This window comes from Sphaeramia orbicularis, chromosome 10, assembly GCF_902148855.1.
Source record: "Sphaeramia orbicularis chromosome 10, fSphaOr1.1, whole genome shotgun sequence".
In the NCBI taxonomy this organism is placed as follows: Eukaryota; Metazoa; Chordata; class Actinopteri; order Kurtiformes; family Apogonidae; genus Sphaeramia; species Sphaeramia orbicularis.
The window spans coordinates 5,555,606-5,575,175 of NC_043966.1; the positions used below are offsets into that span (position 1 = coordinate 5,555,606).

Genomic DNA, 19,570 nt, shown 5'->3' on the forward strand with positions numbered 1-19,570 from the left:
CGAACAAAAGCAAACTGAGCATCTTGTATTGAATTTGGCGAGAAAATAATCCATTTTGGTTTTTATACTGTCAAAATGATTTTATTCCGCTTAAAGCTTGCACATTTTTGCAGATGGACACAGTTAGAATAGATTTAGGTCTATAACAGTGTTAAAAAGTAATGACTCATTCAGTTCAGTTCAAAATGTAGCTGATGTTTTTCGATCAGAGAAAACCTAGAGAGATGCTAAAGAACCATATGTGTACCCAGAGCCGCAGGTTGCCCACCTCTGCTCTACAGACTACGTACTCTCCCTTCTTCATTTAACTGACACACTCAGTCGAACTGTTCTACCGTCATTAAAAAGTTCAGTTGTTCAGTTTAATTCTCTGTTTGAAAAGACCTAAACTGTTTAACTTTTGGCCAAACATGAGCATGAGATGTACTTTTACAGTGATGACTTTATCCAACGTTTATTGTATCACTCGGATTAAAAAAAAATGAGTTACTTCACAGCTTCTGGCAGAAAGTCAGAGGAGGATTTAACTAAAAGAGGCTTCGTCCACATTCTCCTGAGCCCACGGTGGACGGAGGAGGGATTTCAGCTGCAGACGGATCCTCAGATGTATTCCACCACTGGTTCTTTAGTCCAAGTCCAGCATTCACTGAATTATTTTTGATGTTTTTTGGTGCTAGGAGATCAAATATGTTCTGTGCTGTTTTTATTCAAAGCCAAAGTGAATCTAAGTTGTAGTGAAGTGAGTTTTTTCAAGGGTTTCTGGCTTTGAAGGAACAGAAAACTGAGCTGCATCAGTGGCATTAACTGTTAATTTGAATAAACTGCACTGTCTGCCGTCCAGCAGTGTGTTACAGCTGATGGAAAAACGTAGCTGTAAAATGTATTAAACTGTACAAATATCAGAGACTGTCAGTGTTGATTCTAATATGACGTACTGTAGCAGCGCATCTCCTCTTCGTTCAGTTTCTTGTTTTTGAGCTACACCTAAAATAATCTCCTATATTTAACAAGAAAAGCACAAATGTCGGCCGTGTTAAATGTTTCATCCAGACTGGAGATTTAAGTTTTTAGCTTAAGAAAGTTTTAGGAAAAAAGAGTCAAAAACAAGGGTCAGAATGAAGCTCTAGCCACAATATGGACAACATGCTTCCAGTCTGGAGAAATAAAAAGAGACAAAAAGCAGCAAATATGCTCAAATATCGCACAAATAAACATGAAAAATTAAGGAGCAATTGGTGAAATTAATGAGTGTGTTGTTGACTTGGTTTGACTTGGTTTTACGGTTGCACTGTTGAGTCTAAATACAGTCATACGGGGTTTTGTTTACTTTCTTTTAGTGCTTTTTGTCCTCAAAAACTGGACTTCCAGGTAGATACTTTGGAGAAATTAAATTCTCTGGTTTGAGCAAAGTTTGACAAACCTGAATGTCAGCCTCTGTCATAGCACAATTTGATTTGTCAGTGTGTTACACGACAGAAGAATGAAACAGAAGTTCGTACATAAAGAAGAATACAGTCAAGTTTCATAAAAATATAGACTCAAATGGGTTTTATTTGTGCGTTGTCTGAGCATTTTTAGTTTTTCAAAAACTTTCCCAGTTTTAAATTTTGTCTTTTCGCCACTCGACTGGTTGCACAACACAGCAGCGCTCCGTCTACGTCACAAAACAATGTTTTCATCTTCACCGCCGTCACCGTCTGATCCGTAATGGAAACCTGGTTTGTTCTACACATGAGAAAATGCAGCTGTTGTAGCTGTTTTGGAGGTTTAGGTAAAATAATCTCTGCTTTTATCAGTTATATAAGATAAGCCTAAATTGTAAGACCTAATTTTTATGAAATATACATTTTTCTTACCGATCAGACAATCAAAAAAAGGTAACAACAGCTAATATTAGCTAACAAGCTAACTGTAGCTAATGTTAGCTGCAGAGCTAACAGTGGTATAGGTATGGAAGTGAATGCGCTAACAGTAGGGAGTTAGCATAGTATAGAAGTTCACTGTGACAGAACTACACAGAACCGAAGTTAATTTGAAGAAAAATGTTACAAATGCTCCCTTTGGTTTTAATAGATATGAAATACTAGCTTATTTTTGTGAAAAAAAGTTTGTCAAAATCAACAAACATCTGCTAGCACGCTAACAACGGCTAGCATTAGATGTGCAGTAGCAGGAGTAAACATTATTATATGAGCTAACATAAACTAGCATTAACTAGCTGGCTAACAACAGCTAAAATTAAGAAACAAGTCATTTTAAAAGCTTAAAAGAACAATATACAGGACGACAACTGACACTATGTTCTAATGTTTATGCTGGAAAATTTAAAACATGAAACAATAAAATATAAGTAAAAAAAAAAAAAAAAGCCTAAAAGATATTTTGGGCTTTTTAGTACACATTTGTAGCAGTAGTTAATTTAATTCATAAATCAAATGTAGTTAAACTTCTGGTTCATTAGTGCCATATATTAGATACTCTTTACATATGAAAACCATCTATATATCTATCAAGCAGTGATCGTCTTTTTCATAACTAAAAAAACTAAATATTAAAACTTTATTTTCATGACGTATTGTAGAACCATCGGGTTTCTGTTTCGGTTCGGGTCATGACTGTGGCCGTTGTGCTTTTGCGTGATTTTGTCGCTTCTCTGCGTCCATCGTGCCTCGTAGCGTCAGAGTCGTGATTCTTAAGCCCCGCCCCCTGGTGTTTTGGGGGCGGGGCAGTGCCTCATCGAATCGCTCTTAACGTCTTTAACGTGTTTCTGCCGGTGCAGTGCTCATGTGCCTCTAGACGTCCTGTACGTTGACTTTCATTTGCTGTGACTAGTTTTTACCTGGAGTTTTATTATTATTAATGTAATAGATGATATGTATATTTTTGCAGACTGAAGCTGTTTTTTAGTTTTAACTGTAAAGTTTTAACTGTAAATTGCACTAATTGTTTTACACATGCTCCTAGATGTTCAGGTTATTATGAATGTTGTAATAACTAAAGTTGAATATATAGTACATATATATAGATATAAATATATATATATATGTTTAAATAATTAATTCTTATGTGTTTAATCATAATAAACTAAAGACTCAGAATTAAACACATTGTGGTTGGTGTCACATTTATTTCTGCTTTGAAAGATTAAAGATTCTACTCTCTTTTTTAAGATTTCATTTGTAATTTAATTTTTTAATGGAAAATTTTACTTGTATTTTCTCTAAAATGAGTCACACATTAATGAGTTATGTTTAGGTCTTTTTTTTTTCTTCACTTAGGTAACAGACAATAGAAACACTGCTTTGTATTTTACAGACTTTTATTTACATACATTCAGTGCATTTTAAGCGGCTTCCACGTGATAAATGAACCATTAAATGATAAGAAACATGAAAATATTCTTTAACTCTGTTACAGATGAACAGCTTCTAAACATGTAAACAAGGTGAAAGTACTTTTTATTGTTTTTCATGTTTGCTGTCTTTTCCTCCCCATAATTACGCAGTTATTTCCAGTTTTATTCTACATAAATATCTCTTTAAAATTAATTTTTTTTACTTCTTTAAATCTACTTAATAATCACCTGTCTTTTTTTGTTTTGTTGCCAGTATTTTTAAGTGACCAGGTTTATAAAGACTCCAACCAGACACTTTTCTGAGCTTTAAAAAGAGAAGTTGCAGACTTTTAAACTGTTCATTCTTTAGTGTAACACAACAGATGTAGATTTGGAGAACTGTTTAATTCGATGTAGATATTCTTAACTCATCATAATAAACGTCCTGGATGTTTTTATATCCGCCAACTTCAAGATCGAGACGCAAATACGCACCTTCTACTTTACTTGCATCTTGTATCCTGCTGTTGTGCCCTTTACTTGTCTGTCAAAAGCACTTTGTAAACTTTGTTTTTAAAAGGTGCTATATACGTAAATAAAGCTATTATTATTATTATATTTTTGTTGTAACATCAGATCCAGAACCGTAATTATACTGATTTGAGTATATGTTTGTAATTTACATGAGAGTTTACTACTGTGCATACTGTATGGTGTTATTATTTTCTTTATTATTTAACCATGTTTTCATCTTTAAAATCAGTGTGATGCTGTGAATTCTTATGTATAATATTAGTCATTTAAAAGTTTTTATCTGAACCCAAACACCAAAAAAAAAGAGATAAAATAACTGTAAATGTTCCGTGCAACACAACAAAGCTGAAGTGAGCTGAACTGGATTAGAATAATTTAGAAACAACACTAGAAAGAGGACAGATCAGGTAGAATTTGGTCCTGATATTTAGATTCTGTTGTATCTGCTGTGGTTCCCAGTTTGACCAGCAGGGGGCAGAATGTCAATCACAACCTTCACCATAGATAGTCTATGATGGACAGATGGTTCACTCTGTGTTAGATGTATGAGACTGAGGGAGAATAAGTCAAAAAGAGCTCCAGTCATGGGTGGAGGTTTAGATTTGATCATCAGGGGGAACAAACAGGGATCTGGAAATACCAACAGTCAGACACTTTCCTGGTGAACATTAATTGCACGGTTTGATCCTTTTTTTTCTATCAGAGGAAATGTCTATTAAAGTAAAAGAAGACACAACATTTAGGACGTCATTGCTTTCAGATATTAATAAAGCATAGCTGTAATAAATAAAGTAAAACTAGGAAATAATTAAATAATAATTAAAGTAACAGATAATACTAATACAACAATAATAATCATTATTATTATAGAAATAAATAATAATTAACATTGTAAAAGCAATCATAGCAATAGTAATAATGATTACAACATGTATACATACACACACATAAGTAGTAGTAGTAATAATAATAATAATAATAATAATAATAATAATAATAATAATAATAATGATGACATGAGTGTTTCTCATCCTGAGTAAATCCAGTGATTATTTCACCTGGAATCAAAATACTGATCTCCTCAGAAAAAGCTAATATTTAAAGGGTCTGTTTGTTTGTGAATGAATGAATGAGTGAATTAATGTATGAATTTGTATATGAGTGAATGTCTTTATTGTCATTGCACATGTATAATGAAATTGAGAATGCAATCCCTTTTAAAGCGCATCAAGAGAAAATGGCACGCATATACAAATATTTTAACCCATAAAGACCCAGTGCTACTCTTGTGGCAGTTCCAAAATATTTTTTCTCTAGATGTGACTTTTCTTAAGTGATTTATCACCATTTATTATATGATTATCCTCTGTATTTTGTGTTTTTTCAGTGAAAATCATGTATTTTCCTACATTTACTTTACTGATCATTTGGATGGTCAGAGTAAAGTTAATGATTATTGAGAGAAAACTCAAGAAAAAGTGACTTTTTCAGTCAGATCTACCATTAATTGAACATAAACTAAGTGTGTCCATCCACTGTCATTTATCAGACTCCATGGGTTTTACTAGTGATTCAATGTTGTAGAAGATGACAATGTTTCCATGGTAACTATGGAGCCTCTGAACATCCAAATGGATCAAATCTGATGACTATGGAAAGATGACGAACTGTATTTTACACCAATTATTAAAATATATTCATAGGATTAGTGGTTCAACAGGTATTAAGTATTTAAATCAGCAGATGCGTTTGGTTGCCACAGGCTGTTTGGGTCTTTATGGGTTAAAACCATTAAAAGTGAATAAATCAAATCTTAGTATAAACAATAATAAAAAGTTAAAGCTGCAAGCAGCATTGGGCGGGACCTCACACCGGGCGTTCTGCCTCCTGTGTGTTCCACCTCCTGTGACCGTTGACACCTCCGCTCCACTCACACCTCTGTCCCGACACCAGCCCCCTCCCTTTTGCATCTGTCTGTTTACTCTATCTTTCGGTGCTATTTAGAAGCCAATATGACAAACTGCTTCAGACTAGTTTTAATTTGAGGGTTTTACTTTGAAAGGCAATTTACCTACTTCCTGTTGGAGTTAGCTCTGGACTCTCACTGGAACATTTGTAGTGCTCGATGTAAGGAATATTTTGGCATTGGTTTCATGTCTCTCGGACATTCCTGCTGGCCGCTATGGCAGTTTCCGTGTTTTTTGACATAGGTAGCGCTATAGAGCGGATTTTGGCACCTACGGGGTTAATTTTTGCATTTTATCAAACTTTTCGCCAGACCTGACATATGTGCCAAATTTGGTGAGTTTTTGAGCATGTTTAGGGGGTCAAAATCCAGTTCAAAGTGGCAGCAAGAAAATAATAATAATAATAAAAAACGAACGAAAAATAATAGAGGGAATGCACATATGTCACATCCCCACTGGGCCACGCCCCTCTAAGTCAGACTGAGTGGCAAAAACAAACCGGCTCAACATGACGGAGCATAGCAGTATAACTACAGCGAGACCGGGAAAAATGTGGAATATAACATGAAATTAAAGACAATTGGACTGGACATGGATCAATTCATGTTACCAAACTACAAGTGGTCTACCAACACTCATCTGTGGACAGAAATCACGTATCCTGACATTTATATTAACCTGATTTCATTCATTCATTCATTTTCTGAACCTGCTTTATCCTCACTAGGGTCATGGGGGTCGCTTGGAGCCTATCCCAGCTACATAGGGGCGAAGGCGGGGTTCACCCTGGACAAGTCGCCAGTTCATCGCAGGGCTGAACATATAGAGACAAACAATCACAGTCACATTCACACCTATGGGCAATTCAGATTAACCAGTTAACCTACTAGTGTATGTCTTTGGATGGTGGGAGGAAGCCGGAGTACCCAGAGAGAACCCACACAGACATGGGGAGAACATGCACACTGTCGACTGGTGTTGGAATTGAACCCAGGACCTTCTTGCTGTGAGGCACGAGTGCTAACCACTGCACCACCGTGTCACCCTGATTTCAACGCTGGGAAAATACACAATTCAAAACCTGAAAGCATACAAAAGCCAAAGAGTTGTGTCCATCCTGGTCCTGGTTCATTAGAGGATTCCAGCTGATGAGTGCTTTAATTCAACATACTATTGTTTTGGAGGTTTTGTGTCAGTGCAAACGGATTTTGTTGGCGGTGATTTGGGCGGTAAAGGCCCAGCAGTAGTGCTCACAGTTCACTACTGATTTACTGGAGTTGAACCCTTAGTACTGACCCAAGTGAGTGGATGATCTACTGGTACTGTGGAGATTTAAGGAGAGTTCACATCAAATACTGGATCCAACACAGATCCAACAGCTGTGTGCTAGAGTAGCCCCTTATTTGGAAAACTAGGTTAGCCTCAGTTTAAGCTAGTTTACAAATCATGTAGAGCACAAGGTTCATAATCACACAACTGAAGACACAAACGTTTCAGTTCTGAAACATAGAACTAAATGATAGATGCTAACATTAAGAGCTTTACTAAGAAGTAACGTTAGCCAAAACCAGATGGAATTTCAGGTATGATTTTACACAAGAACACAGCAGAAATTAACCTTACTTGACACAAAATGTCAACCACAAATCCAGGTTTTTTGTCTGGATTCCAGTTCTTTCTCTGAATTGCAGTGATCCATCTGCTTCTTCTGTTTTTGGCTTTAGGTCTCCGCTAAAACGATAGCTCCCAGTGCTTTTTAAACCTGTTTGTGCGATCAATGGCACAACAGCTCTTCCCCATTTTTTAGATTGTTCTAAAGTTTTCGCAGTATTCAAGCCAAAGCCGCTGCTCATCTGCCTCTGTCTGCCACTCAGTGGGCGGAACCGCGGTGACTTCCGCTAGCGGTGACGTCACGTGCAGACCCTTTATAGGGGCCTTGCCTTGTCACACAGTGAGTGGACCCGCCCTCTCCGCTCGGTCCCTGAAAAAAGGCAAACAAGCGCGCGCTCAATGAACTGTGTTTTAGCTCAGAGTGACCCATCTTCCTCCTTACACCTATCTTTGGCTGGACTATATTAGTGCACGTCAGAGGGAATTTCCAGTGGGGAAGGAAATCAACTTTCTGATCAGTTTGGGTTCACCTGCAGGACTTGTCCACCTTTATCTCACCGCTCGGACGGATTCTTCTGTTTCTGCTTTAATAACCTGCGTTGACGCTGAGCCGCGGCGTCATGACGTCCAACTGAAGCAGGTTGTGCTAAATGGATCCGCTGCTTCAACATGGACACGAGTCAGCCGGAGTGAAGCGGACCGAGGACTAACGACTAAGTTCATGTTCCGACCCTGACCCGGTGTAACGAACCAGGTAAGAACTCGTCCACTAGAGTAGACCTCACGGCCGGTTGTGAGCGGGTTCTCTCTGCTCTGTGACCCGTTACAGCGCCGTCAGTCCGGGCTTTGTTGTGCTCTTCACTTCCTTATTAACCAGGTACAAGTCACACCGAACCGCACCTGGAAACACGGCGACTGTACTGTTTAACCGTGACCTGCAAAAGGCACGTTTGTCTGAGAAAAGATTTAAAAGTGCACTTTAGCCAAGGGACACCTTCTGGAAAATTCGGCTTGGATATATTCACAATTACATGCTTATTTTGGTTGTAATTTCACTCTTATTGCTGCTTTACGCGCATGTTTTACTAGCACCTTTCGCCTCTCCTCACTGTTCCACTGTGGACATTAGCTTATAAAATACCTGTTAAGAAGCTTTAACACCTGCCGTAAATGTCATACACGTACCTAGCACTAAAATATGCTGTTTTATGCTCTGTTTGTGCGTGTTAATGAGTTAATTATTGAAAAACCTAAATTTGCTAATTTTTCTACGAAGTCTGGGTTGACCGTTGTGTCCGTACCCAACCTGTATTAGCTCTGTTAGCTACAACAGGTAGCAGGGTTGGACCGAGGACACAGTGTGGAACTTGTCACACAGACACACATCACCTGTACGACTGTCGGTAATGAGCAGGTGTGTCCCTCCAACAGGTGTGTGTTGTTGTGACTGTTACACGAGGGACACAAATGTCACAAACAGCCCCTTTGGGCTAACTGTTAGCCGCTAGCATACTGTACTCAGGCGCGTTCATGAATAGTACGATGCGAGGCGGGGACGCGCCCAGACAGCAACAAGTGTCAAAAGGTGATTTAAGTATATCTAAAAAAATACATAAATAAATAATGAATTCAATAAGTGTAATATTAAACGTATTATAGCAACACTCATGTATTTAACAATATCAACTAATCAATAAATCTAACTTTAAATGTATTATAACAGCAGCCAGAATGCCTTTAACAATCAATAAATCTAAGATTAAATATAACAGGTGTCAGAATGTTTTTAGCAAATCACAAAGTAAATATAAGATTGAATATGTTCTAACTACAGCAACAGGTGTCAGAATGTACTATTGTATGGATTTACTAATCACAAACATCAGTAAATCTGATTGAATATGTTATAACAGCGTTAACAAGAGTCAGAAGGTAATTCAACATTAAATGTATTTGTAACAGCAAATGTAACTGTAAGAACAGCCAGAATGTCAAACTGAAGGGATTTGAATTTTTTTTAAAAACATATTATTATTATTATTATTATTATTATTATTATTATTATTGGTAGTAGTAGTAGTAGTAGTAGTTTTGTTTTTTGTTTTTTTTACATTATCAGTAGTTGTTATTTTTTCTTTATAGAAATCTAAAATTGGACATGTTTATAATTATTCATGGCTTGATATTGACCTGAATATTTTATGTTATTCATTATGAATCAGAAGAAAAGAAGAACAAATTGTTTCTGTAATCTGATAACTAATGATTCATTTTGTTGCTCCTTTGTATGTAAATAGATATCTTGAAAGAGCATATTTGAAGGGAATTTTCTTGTCAGTAGATTGTTTGTTTGACCTTTGCCCTGTGACCTTTTGCAGACAACATGGCTGGAGATGACTCCTACCTTCACGCGTCCAGTCAGGTAAAACTCACCTGCGTCTACTTTTAATCAGTCATGTAAACATTAAAAGAAGAAGTGAACAGCATACTGTGTCTGACTTCTGTTGCATGTTATATTAATGGTGAAAATGTTTGTCCTGTCAGATTTTTGACAATATGATGATGGATCCGACGTGGGATTTTACTCATTTCCCTGCGATGCCCCAGGCCACGACTCCGCGGACAGGTGAGTCCAATACCTGTTAAATGTCGGAACTATGAGTTACTGTTTAGTGATCATGTGCATTAGTCATGATCTTGTTTCAGTTCACACAGTGTGTGATTTCCTCTTTCTCTAAAGGTGTTACTTAGCTAAAGAAGTTACTCCGGCATAGAGCTGCGCAATTAATCAACTCACTGTCACATTGTCAGTTTGTTTTAGGATCGCAAAAAACACTAAACTTTGAAAGGTTTTCACAATTATTTCAATACGATTTATACTTTGTCCTTTTATTTTTTAGCGATTGTTGAGTTTGATCAGCTCTGGGCACTATAACTCATCAATATTTCCATTACAACAACCTATGTTTATGATATGGGGTCTATTTTTTTATGTGTTACATCTTTTTTTTTTTTTTTATTAGTTATTCATTATTTCGTCATACAGAACTTAACATACAACAAGCGGCAACAGATAATAGTCACAGTCTAATTGTAATGATCATTTAGGTTACAGTTATGAAATAGCAACCAAGTTACCTAATTAATTACATTTTTAGTGCAGCAGTTTATACAGCATTTCACAGGACTATGAGACAAACCACCCATTAATTGTATTTAAAGAAACTAATTCATTTGCCCCATCTTATCATGTAAAGATATTTATCACTTATTGTCAAATCATCAGGAAGATCTCTTGACAATAGTGACAAAGGGGGTTGCTGTAATTTAAAACCCAAAATCTGTTCTGTTTTTATTCCAACATCTTTCCAAAAAGTTATTTTCATACAGGACCAAAAAACGTGGGCATGGTTTGCCTCTGTGTCCCCCTTTGCATCCCCTCCAGCGTGTCGAAGCATTTAAGTTTCCACAAATTATTTGTTACATCATTATACTGCAAATACATGAGATTGACCAGTTAATCTACATCCACAGGGCATCAGTGTTGGTGAGTTGGATTGATTTTCCCTGACAGTTCTGGGAAAATTGTGAAGAAAATTTCATCCAAAGTCTGACCATTTGCTGTTCCCGAGGTCAAAAATGAACTTTTTTTAAGCACTATGTTGCAGCCTCTCTCAGAAATAAAGGTTTTATTACTGTATGAACAGACAGATGTAGCAACAAAAGGAGTATTTGTGGTATGTTCTCATGTTTCTCAGAAATGTCTTATTCTTATTTGTATAAATCACTGGCTTTTGTGTTGTCTCCGCTTAAAAATCTGCCATAGTTCATATCTGTGATGATGCTTTCAGTGAGTATATGGATGTATTGTGTGAACTTTACCCTGCAGTCCAGGCATTATGCAGGAAGCTGGATTGAGGAGATGGATGTTTGAGGTGGAAGGATATACAATGACATGGAAATGTATCGATCCCCTCACTGATTTCTAATAATTTTTTCTGTGTGGGGAAAAGAGTACATTTTTAATATCAATAAAACTGTATAATCGTTCAGTCTCAGAGTCTGAACACAGTGTAGAAACAGAAGTTTCTGATGTTATTTTTCAGAGAAACATACTTGTATTGATTAAAGTAGAGCAGCATAATTAATTGAGCCGTAGTTATAATTTCAGTATTAGCCTGTGCAATTACAGAACTGCAAAAGACCTGCCATTGAAATGTAGATTTAAATAAGTTTTTGGTGATCATACAGCAGAAATGAGGGAAAAAAGGTAATCTCTGGTGATATTTTTGTGACACCAAGTAGAAATAGATAGTGTGTGGGACTTTTTTTTTCTCACCCACTCCTACAGCCCCAGTTAAAGGAACTGATGAGATCACAAACATAAGATTCTGTTGGATCACACAGTTTGGAAAATGTGAAACCCTGTCCGCTGCAGCTTACAGAATAAAGATGGGAATCAAGAAATAACTGTACCTGCTCAAAACTTGTCTTTACTGTAAAAACTAACAGTCATTTTTAGAAGTTAGAGATTATTTGTGAAAAACAAACACTATCTTTTGTTTCTTAAAGAATCAGTTAATCCCCCTGTGCAATGTTGAGGTTTACAGGTGTGTTTGTAATTGTTTTCAGAGATCAGTGGAGGTTGATTAAGATGATGGTACTCCTCCATCATCTGGTTACTTTCTATTAGTTCACCGACTGATAAGCCTTGAGTTATTGTGAAGGCAAGTCTGTCGTACTTGTTAACAATTTCTTCAAACATCTTCTCTGCCAAAATTACTGGTTATGTTAATTTAAACTTTATATGTAGCATCCTTAGGACTGTCTCCACAGTTTTTTCACAGCTATGAGAAGTTTAGATTTTTGATGAATTTTGGAAATTTAAAAAATTGCCCTTTGCTTGTAATGGTCCATATTTTGATGGCCTATAACATGGAAATGGTTATCGATATCAGTATTGTTACTATTGAGCACTGATAGGAAGTCATATATGGACTTTTATTTAAAGGAGTGACATTTTGCTTTTTTAAAAAAAAACAGAATTATGCATTTTAAAACATTTCCCTGTGGTCTACATAAACTGTAAATGCTCTGCTTGGGTCTGAATTCTTCATTAATTCAACTCCACAGGTCCATCTTCAACCCTATTTCTGAGTAATGTCACTAGAAAGGTAGTTAGGAGTGCTGGCCCTTTAAATGCAAATGAGCCACTCAGGCCCCGCCCCCTCCAGGTTGTTGACTGTGCTTTCTGTCCCGTTCAGCCAACAACTGAACATTTTAGGTAATCGGCTCCAAGTTTGGACATATTTTCATTATGGACGACAACTGCTGCTGCTGATAGACAATTATGTCGTACTCTGAGAAATGTTCATCGGAAGTCTGGACCTTACATGTGCAAATGTCATGACGTAACAAATTAAGCAGGAATTAAAACAGGTTGTAGAAAGCCACTTGATTTTTGCCAAAATGAATATAAAGATAGCTTTGCAGCACCTGGAGGGTTCAAATTCAAACTTAATGAACCATTAGGGTCCAAATACACAAATAAATGAACCAAAGACTAATAAAAGTGGGTTTAGATAAATATGAGCCCTTTAAGTAGTTGAGTTCTCCTCCAGTGAAAGTACCACCCACTTCTCTTAGGAGATTGATCTCCTGTATCAACACCACAGGACTTTAAGATGGAACAGAACCTGACAACCTCACAAATTCAACTGGGGGTTGATTTTTAAACATGCTAGTGAGATTGGTCCTATTTTTTGGGGAAGCAGCTGCAGGAAGAGAAAACGAATGTCCACATGTAAAAAATAAGTGACAAAGTGAAAGCGGAGTTTCGTGACGTGTCGTATCGTGGCTGCTGGGGACATCGGCGCTCTGCTCTCACTTCCCCGTTCATGAGCAGATGATGTTTCGCTGGATGTGAATATGTGAATGGCATGTGGGAGGAGGGGAAAATGTGTGCATTTACATCTTTAGTCAGTTTCACCATCAGTGAAACGGAGAGATCACATGTTAACAGAAGGGTTGGTGTTATTAGAAAAGGTCAGTATCTGTGACATTCCACTGAATATGTTGACCTACAGAGTTAAATGAAAAAGATGATAATGAAGGAGAAATTCCCAGTGCATTTTAGATGTTGGGAAAATCAGCAAATTATAGAAGCATTTGTTTGTGACTTTTCATTCTAGAGTAATGTAGGGTACAGCTTCTTTTCTGCCTAGAATAATAGGTAGATTATTATCTGGTTGAATGGTTTGTTGTATTAAAAAATAAAACTGTGAAAAATATCTGTCACAGCTTTTATCACCAGAAAATTTTCCAAAACCTAAAGAGGTTTCACTGAATCTCAAGAACACAGCTGTCAAACATGCAGCCCAGGGGCCAAAACTGGCCCGACAAAGGGTCCAATCCGGCCCATGGGATGAATTTGTGAAATGCAAAAATTACACTGAAGATATTAACAATCAAGAATGTTAAAATCATTTTAGGTCAATTCAATCTAAAGTGGATCAGACCAGTAAAATACTGCTATAATAACCTATAAATAATGAAAACTGCAAATATTTCTCTTTGTTTTACTGTCAAAAAAACAAAACAAACAGTTAAATTATACAAAAAATATTTACATTTACAGACTAGCCTTTTACAAAAAAGTAAATAACTTAAACAAATATGAACAACCTGAAATGTCTTAAAAGAAGTATGTGGAGTTTTAATAATATTCTGCCTTTTATTAAATGTTGTGTATTTGTAGATCCATTGTGATCTGTAAGTTGTAATGCACATGTATAAATGATAAACTAAGGCTAATATTGTAAAAATTGCTCCTATTTTTCTTTAGAATTTTCAGGGTGTTTCTATTTGTTCATGTTATGTTCAAGTACAGTTGTAGATGTAAACATTTTCATCACAGAATCTTACTTTTTTCACTCAAAAACACAGAGAAAACTTTGGAGTCGACATTATTCATAAGTTCTTATCCTATTATTTGTATTCTTTTACTGGTCCGGCCCACTTTATATCATATTAGGCTGAATGTAGCCCCTGAACTAACATGAGTTTGACACCCCTGCTCTACAAGAAAACAAGACACAATTTAGATGTTCATGTTGGTCAATTTGAAAAATCACTGCAAACATTAATCTGACTTTGTGAGCAGGAGATTCTGTCCCACTATTAAAGAAAATTATCACTGTTTTTGTCTGTGAATTCTAACAGTTGTCTCTGTTTCAGTGGACGGACCGTTTCTGCAGATCCTCGAGCAGCCGAAACAGGTAACGCTCACCTGTCAATCACCAAGAAATCAATATTTGATTAGAAAAGCACAGTGAGATGAATTATTGATAATAGATGCAGACTATCAATTAGATAGTTACTATTTGTCGTATATATCAGTTTTCCTAATGTGTTTACTATTTATTTACATTATTAGGACTCTAAATAGATGTAACTTTATCATTAAGGAAGCAAAAGTAATGTGATGTATAAATGAGAGGTGGGGGTGGGATTTAATAAGTTTTCGTCTTCCCACTCCTTTTCGAGCAGTACATATTGAATTTATTTTATTATTACTAGTACACATGGCAATTGCTATTTTTTCTTGATCATCTTTATTTATTAATATATTTGCTTGGATATTATTTCCTTGTACACTTAAAAAGTGTTTTTTCCTCATGCTTGAAACAAATAAATGAATGAAATGAAATGAATTATTGGAAAGACGTTGTTTAACACACCAAAGAAATAATTCAGAGTAGGGGTAGAAAGACTAGAAAATAAAGTGAGCATGAACGCACATAGGACAAAACAGAAAAGGTGAGTGAAACGGATATTTGAATCATTAAACAACTGGAAGGTTTGTAAGAGAAGGAATCAATAGCCTTTAAACACAATTAGAGTAAAATAATGAATTGAAATAATCTTCTAAATGGACTCGTATGTTTTAAGTAAAAGTTTTTTTTTTCACAAAGTGCTTTACATTAAAATCAGACAAAAGTTGGATACATAGTATAAAAAGACACACAACTACTGTAAATACACAGGCATAAGTACTGTCAGCAGAGATGAAATGTTTGAAGAGTCACTGTGAATACTATAAAGTACAATATTTGTCCAAGAGCACACAGAGAACTGGATCCATAGTTTGTGTCTTCGGTGTTTGCTGTTTTTTATTTTATTTTTCTGGTTTGGTCTGACTTAGATCTGTGTAATATGGCCAAAAATATGCATATTAGTTGATCAGTCAATCAATCAATCAATCACATTAAATGTCAAGTCATTATTTATGTATTTACGGTTTAAAGGAATATTTTTTTGTCCTTTGTGGGCTTTACATCCAAATCTATTTTTTCTCTCATTTTTCTTCCATGTTGTACATTTGGTCCAGTTTTAGTTTTCCTGTTTTAATTTGGACTCAACATGTTGTTCATGACGTACATACACGCTGTCATCATCATCTTTGTGTGCTGTTTCTCTCTCTAGTTACATTAATTGTTCATAGATGAGTAGTACCTGACCTCAGCATGTGGTTCTCAGTTTACCTTCTTGCATCTTATGTTTTTTTTGTTGTTGTTTACTTTATTGTGAGTCAGTTATTGACAGTGGTTGTGTAACTGCTCCGAAATTCATCCACAAAGGGTTTTCAGTGTTAGTCAACCAAAGCATGGCTGGTTTAATCCAGACCGAGACCATCTGTTTTGGCTAAACCAAAGACTGGTTCTTCTGCTCTGTGGTTCTGAGGTTTCATGTCAGTGAATTTAGTTGAAATCCGACAGAAAAGTCTAAACTAAATAAGTTGGATGTAAAAGTACTCTCAGATAATGGCTTTTAAGTTCTGTGATTTGGACCAGTATGTTCAACAGTCATATATAGGGTAGGTTTTTGTTCTTTCTGTTTTTAATCAAATAATGCAGGTGTAAATCCCTGCTGCTCATTTAAAACATGTATTGATCAGCTGAACTTTGAGTCTTATGTAATGTTTTTGTGTATTTTTCTGTGTTATGTCTTTAGTTTCATATGTTCTGCTGTTTTGTTGGGTTATATTTGTGTTCATTTTATTTCTGAAGTTGCTCATTGACTGTATGTTGTTTTTCAGCGTGGTTTCAGGTTCCGATACGGCTGTGAAGGTCCGTCTCACGGCGGTCTACCGGGCGCTTCAAGTGAGAAGAACAGAAAGACCTACCCCACCGTTAAGGTAACACTTCCTGTGTGTCTTCTACTGTCAGCATTAAACTGCTACCGTCAGCTTTCATCACAACGGGAAACAGTAGATGGAAAGAAATGTAAATGTGCTGCTGCTGGAGGGTGTGGTGACCCACCTGATTATCACACAGGTGAAGGTGAATCTGGACCAACGGAAAATCACGGGAAAACCTATGAGTAGGTTTTTCTGTCATTTCCTGTGTGAAAGTGGGTTATGACATTATAAACATGTGAGAAGCATTGAATCATTCCTAAATAAGAGAAAGGTGCTTGTCCAGTGATTTTATTCAGACCACTCTACGTTTTTGTGTTGCCTTTGTGAATGTATTTAACGTTCCCAATATGCGATGTGATGTTAGCATCGTTTAGAAATAATTCCCTCACCTGTGTCGGCATAATGTGATTTATGCCCTGGGACCAAAAAGTAGACCTCTGCACCTCCTTTGGACCTTTTTGGAATTTATAATAAGAACTATCGCATTGACCTGTCGTGATCCACAGGTTCTAGATGTGGTAGTTTTTATGCTGTTGTGTATTTGTTGATGCTGTACCACATTTGTCCAGCAGTCACCGCCAAAGTGTTCTGGCCATAGGAACGTGATTGTAAGGCTATTGTATTCCACAATTACTAATATCTCCCAAAATATTGGTCCTGTCAACTTGCTGTTTTTGCTAGTCTCTTCCTTGACCAAAAATGCATAAGTATGGCAAACTGCATTAGTCAGCTCTGTACCGATTTTGTGTGAATCCCCAGACACACACACACACACACACACACACACACACACACACACACACACACACACAGAGGCCCCTTGGCTTTTATAATATAGATTATAATGATGTGACACTTGTAATAGTCGTAAATAATATGTGTATGTAAGTAACAATGATGATGACGATGATGATAAAAACTAAATTAACAACAACAAACACTGGATACAGTGAGCAACATTACATGACTGAAGCACTGCTAATACTAATATCCTAATACTGACTAATACTGACGTTGCTTAAAATGATCACATCTGGGACAGAAGGGTCAATTTGTTATTTATTCTGTAGTCTCATTGAATGTAGTGTCTCCATTTCACCTTTTATATAACAGTACCATATTCTATTTTTATTCCATTATAGATTACGTATCAGAAACATGTGGATTTCCCTCATAAAGTCTATCTCTATCTTGTGGAGCAGATAACCACACTCTGAATGTTGCTGCTCAGTGTTGTGGTTTTATTTAACCCTATGATATGTAAACTTGTCTGTCATACAATGGTGTGATATGTTAGGCTAATGATGTTCATTTTGTCTTCTGTTAATGTAATTAAAACTTTTCTTTTTTTCTTTTGTTCAGACAAGGTATAGTTTTTAGATGTTACCTGCTTGACAGTTTCGACTGTGACTCCATTCTTCCTTAGAAGCATCATCCAACGAGCTGCTGACATGCCATTTATCAGCTTGTTGGATGACACTTCTGAAGAAGACTGGAGTCACAGTCAAATCTGTCAAGCAGGTAATATCTAAAAACTATACCATGTCTGAATAGAAGGAAAAAAGAAAAGTGTAATTGTGATATGTTGTCAGATGTTTGTTTGTTTTTTGTTAAAATGGGGGCGACACGGTGGTGCAGTGGATAGCACTTGTGCCTCACAGCAAGAAGGTCCTGGGACCTTTCTGTGTGGAGTTTGCATGTTCTCCCTGTGTCTGTGTGGGTTCTCTCTGGGTACTCCGGCTTCCTCCCACCATCCACAGACATGCACTGATAGGTTAATGGGTTAATGTAAATTGCCCATAGGTGTGAATGTGAGAGTGAGTGTTCGTCTCTATATGTCAGGCCTTTGATGTCCAGGGTGTCCCCTGCCTTCAACCATAAGTGGCTGGGATAGGCTCCAGTGACTTAATTTGTTACGTTTTATAACTAGTTACGTCCCAACATTTCCACATACTGTATAAGGTCCAGACTTCAGACGAACATTTCTCAGAGTATGACATAATCGTTTGTCAGCAGCAGCGGTTGTAGTCCGTACTGAAAATATGTCCAAACTTGAAGCCGATTACCTAAAATGTTAAGTTGTTGGTTGTATTAATGAACACAAGTGGCTGAACAGGACAGAGCAGCATAGGCAACAACCTGGAGGGGGTGGGGTCATGTGCATTTAAAGGGCCAGTGCTCAAAACCACCTTTCTGGTGTCGTTATTCAGAAATAGGGTTGAAGATGGACCTGCAAATGAAGAATTCAGACCCAAGCAGAGCCTTTACAGTTTATGTAGACCACAGGGAAATGTTTTTTTTAATGCATAATTCCATTTAAAAAAGCAAACTAGAAGCACTCAGAGAGCACAGACCTCCGCCAAGGCTGATCAGTGGCCCCCCCCGTGGGCCCCCCCACGCCAAGGAGGTTATGTTTTTGCCAGGGTTTGTTTGTCTGTCTGTTTGTTTGTTTGTCTGTCCGTTAGTGTGCAACATAACTCAAAAAGTTATGGACAGATTTTGATGAAATTTTCTGGTCTGCGCCCCCCCTGTGGGCCCCCCCACCCCCGATCACCACCAAAATTTAATCATTTCTTCCTTATCCCATTTCCAACAAACCCTGAAAATTTCATCCAAATCTGTCCATAACTTTTTGAGTTATGTTGCACACTAACGGACAGACAAACAAACAAACAAACAAACCCTGGCAAAAACATAACCTCCTTGGCGGAGGTAAATATCACTGTTTTAAAGAAAGCGAGGATTGACAGTTTTTCCAGGAATTGGTGTCAAACACAGCAACAGTGGAGATTATGTATAACAACACAAGAAAAAATAACGTTAGCAGATGTAACTCTGGTTCTGTGATGTACTTTGATGGTTCAGGATGAATGCGTGAACCTTCACACACCTAATGCACTGTAGCATGAAGCTATGTAGAAATAC

General features: G+C 36.9%; 1 protein-coding gene across 1 annotated transcript in view; it reads left to right on the top strand.

The window, feature by feature from the left end:
• The first annotated feature begins 7,901 nt into the window (after positions 1-7,901).
• The window catches only part of nfkb1 (nuclear factor of kappa light polypeptide gene enhancer in B-cells 1), a 40,733-nt gene continuing 29,064 nt past the window's right edge, over positions 7,902-19,570 (top strand). Inside the window, exons 1-5 of the mRNA XM_030145906.1 lie at positions 7,902-8,200; positions 9,825-9,868; positions 9,991-10,072; positions 14,683-14,723; positions 16,544-16,642. Of these exons, the coding sequence (XP_030001766.1) occupies positions 9,830-9,868; positions 9,991-10,072; positions 14,683-14,723; positions 16,544-16,642 (261 nt within the window). The 5' untranslated portion in view covers positions 7,902-8,200; positions 9,825-9,829. The remainder of the gene's footprint in view (positions 8,201-9,824; positions 9,869-9,990; positions 10,073-14,682; positions 14,724-16,543; positions 16,643-19,570) is intronic.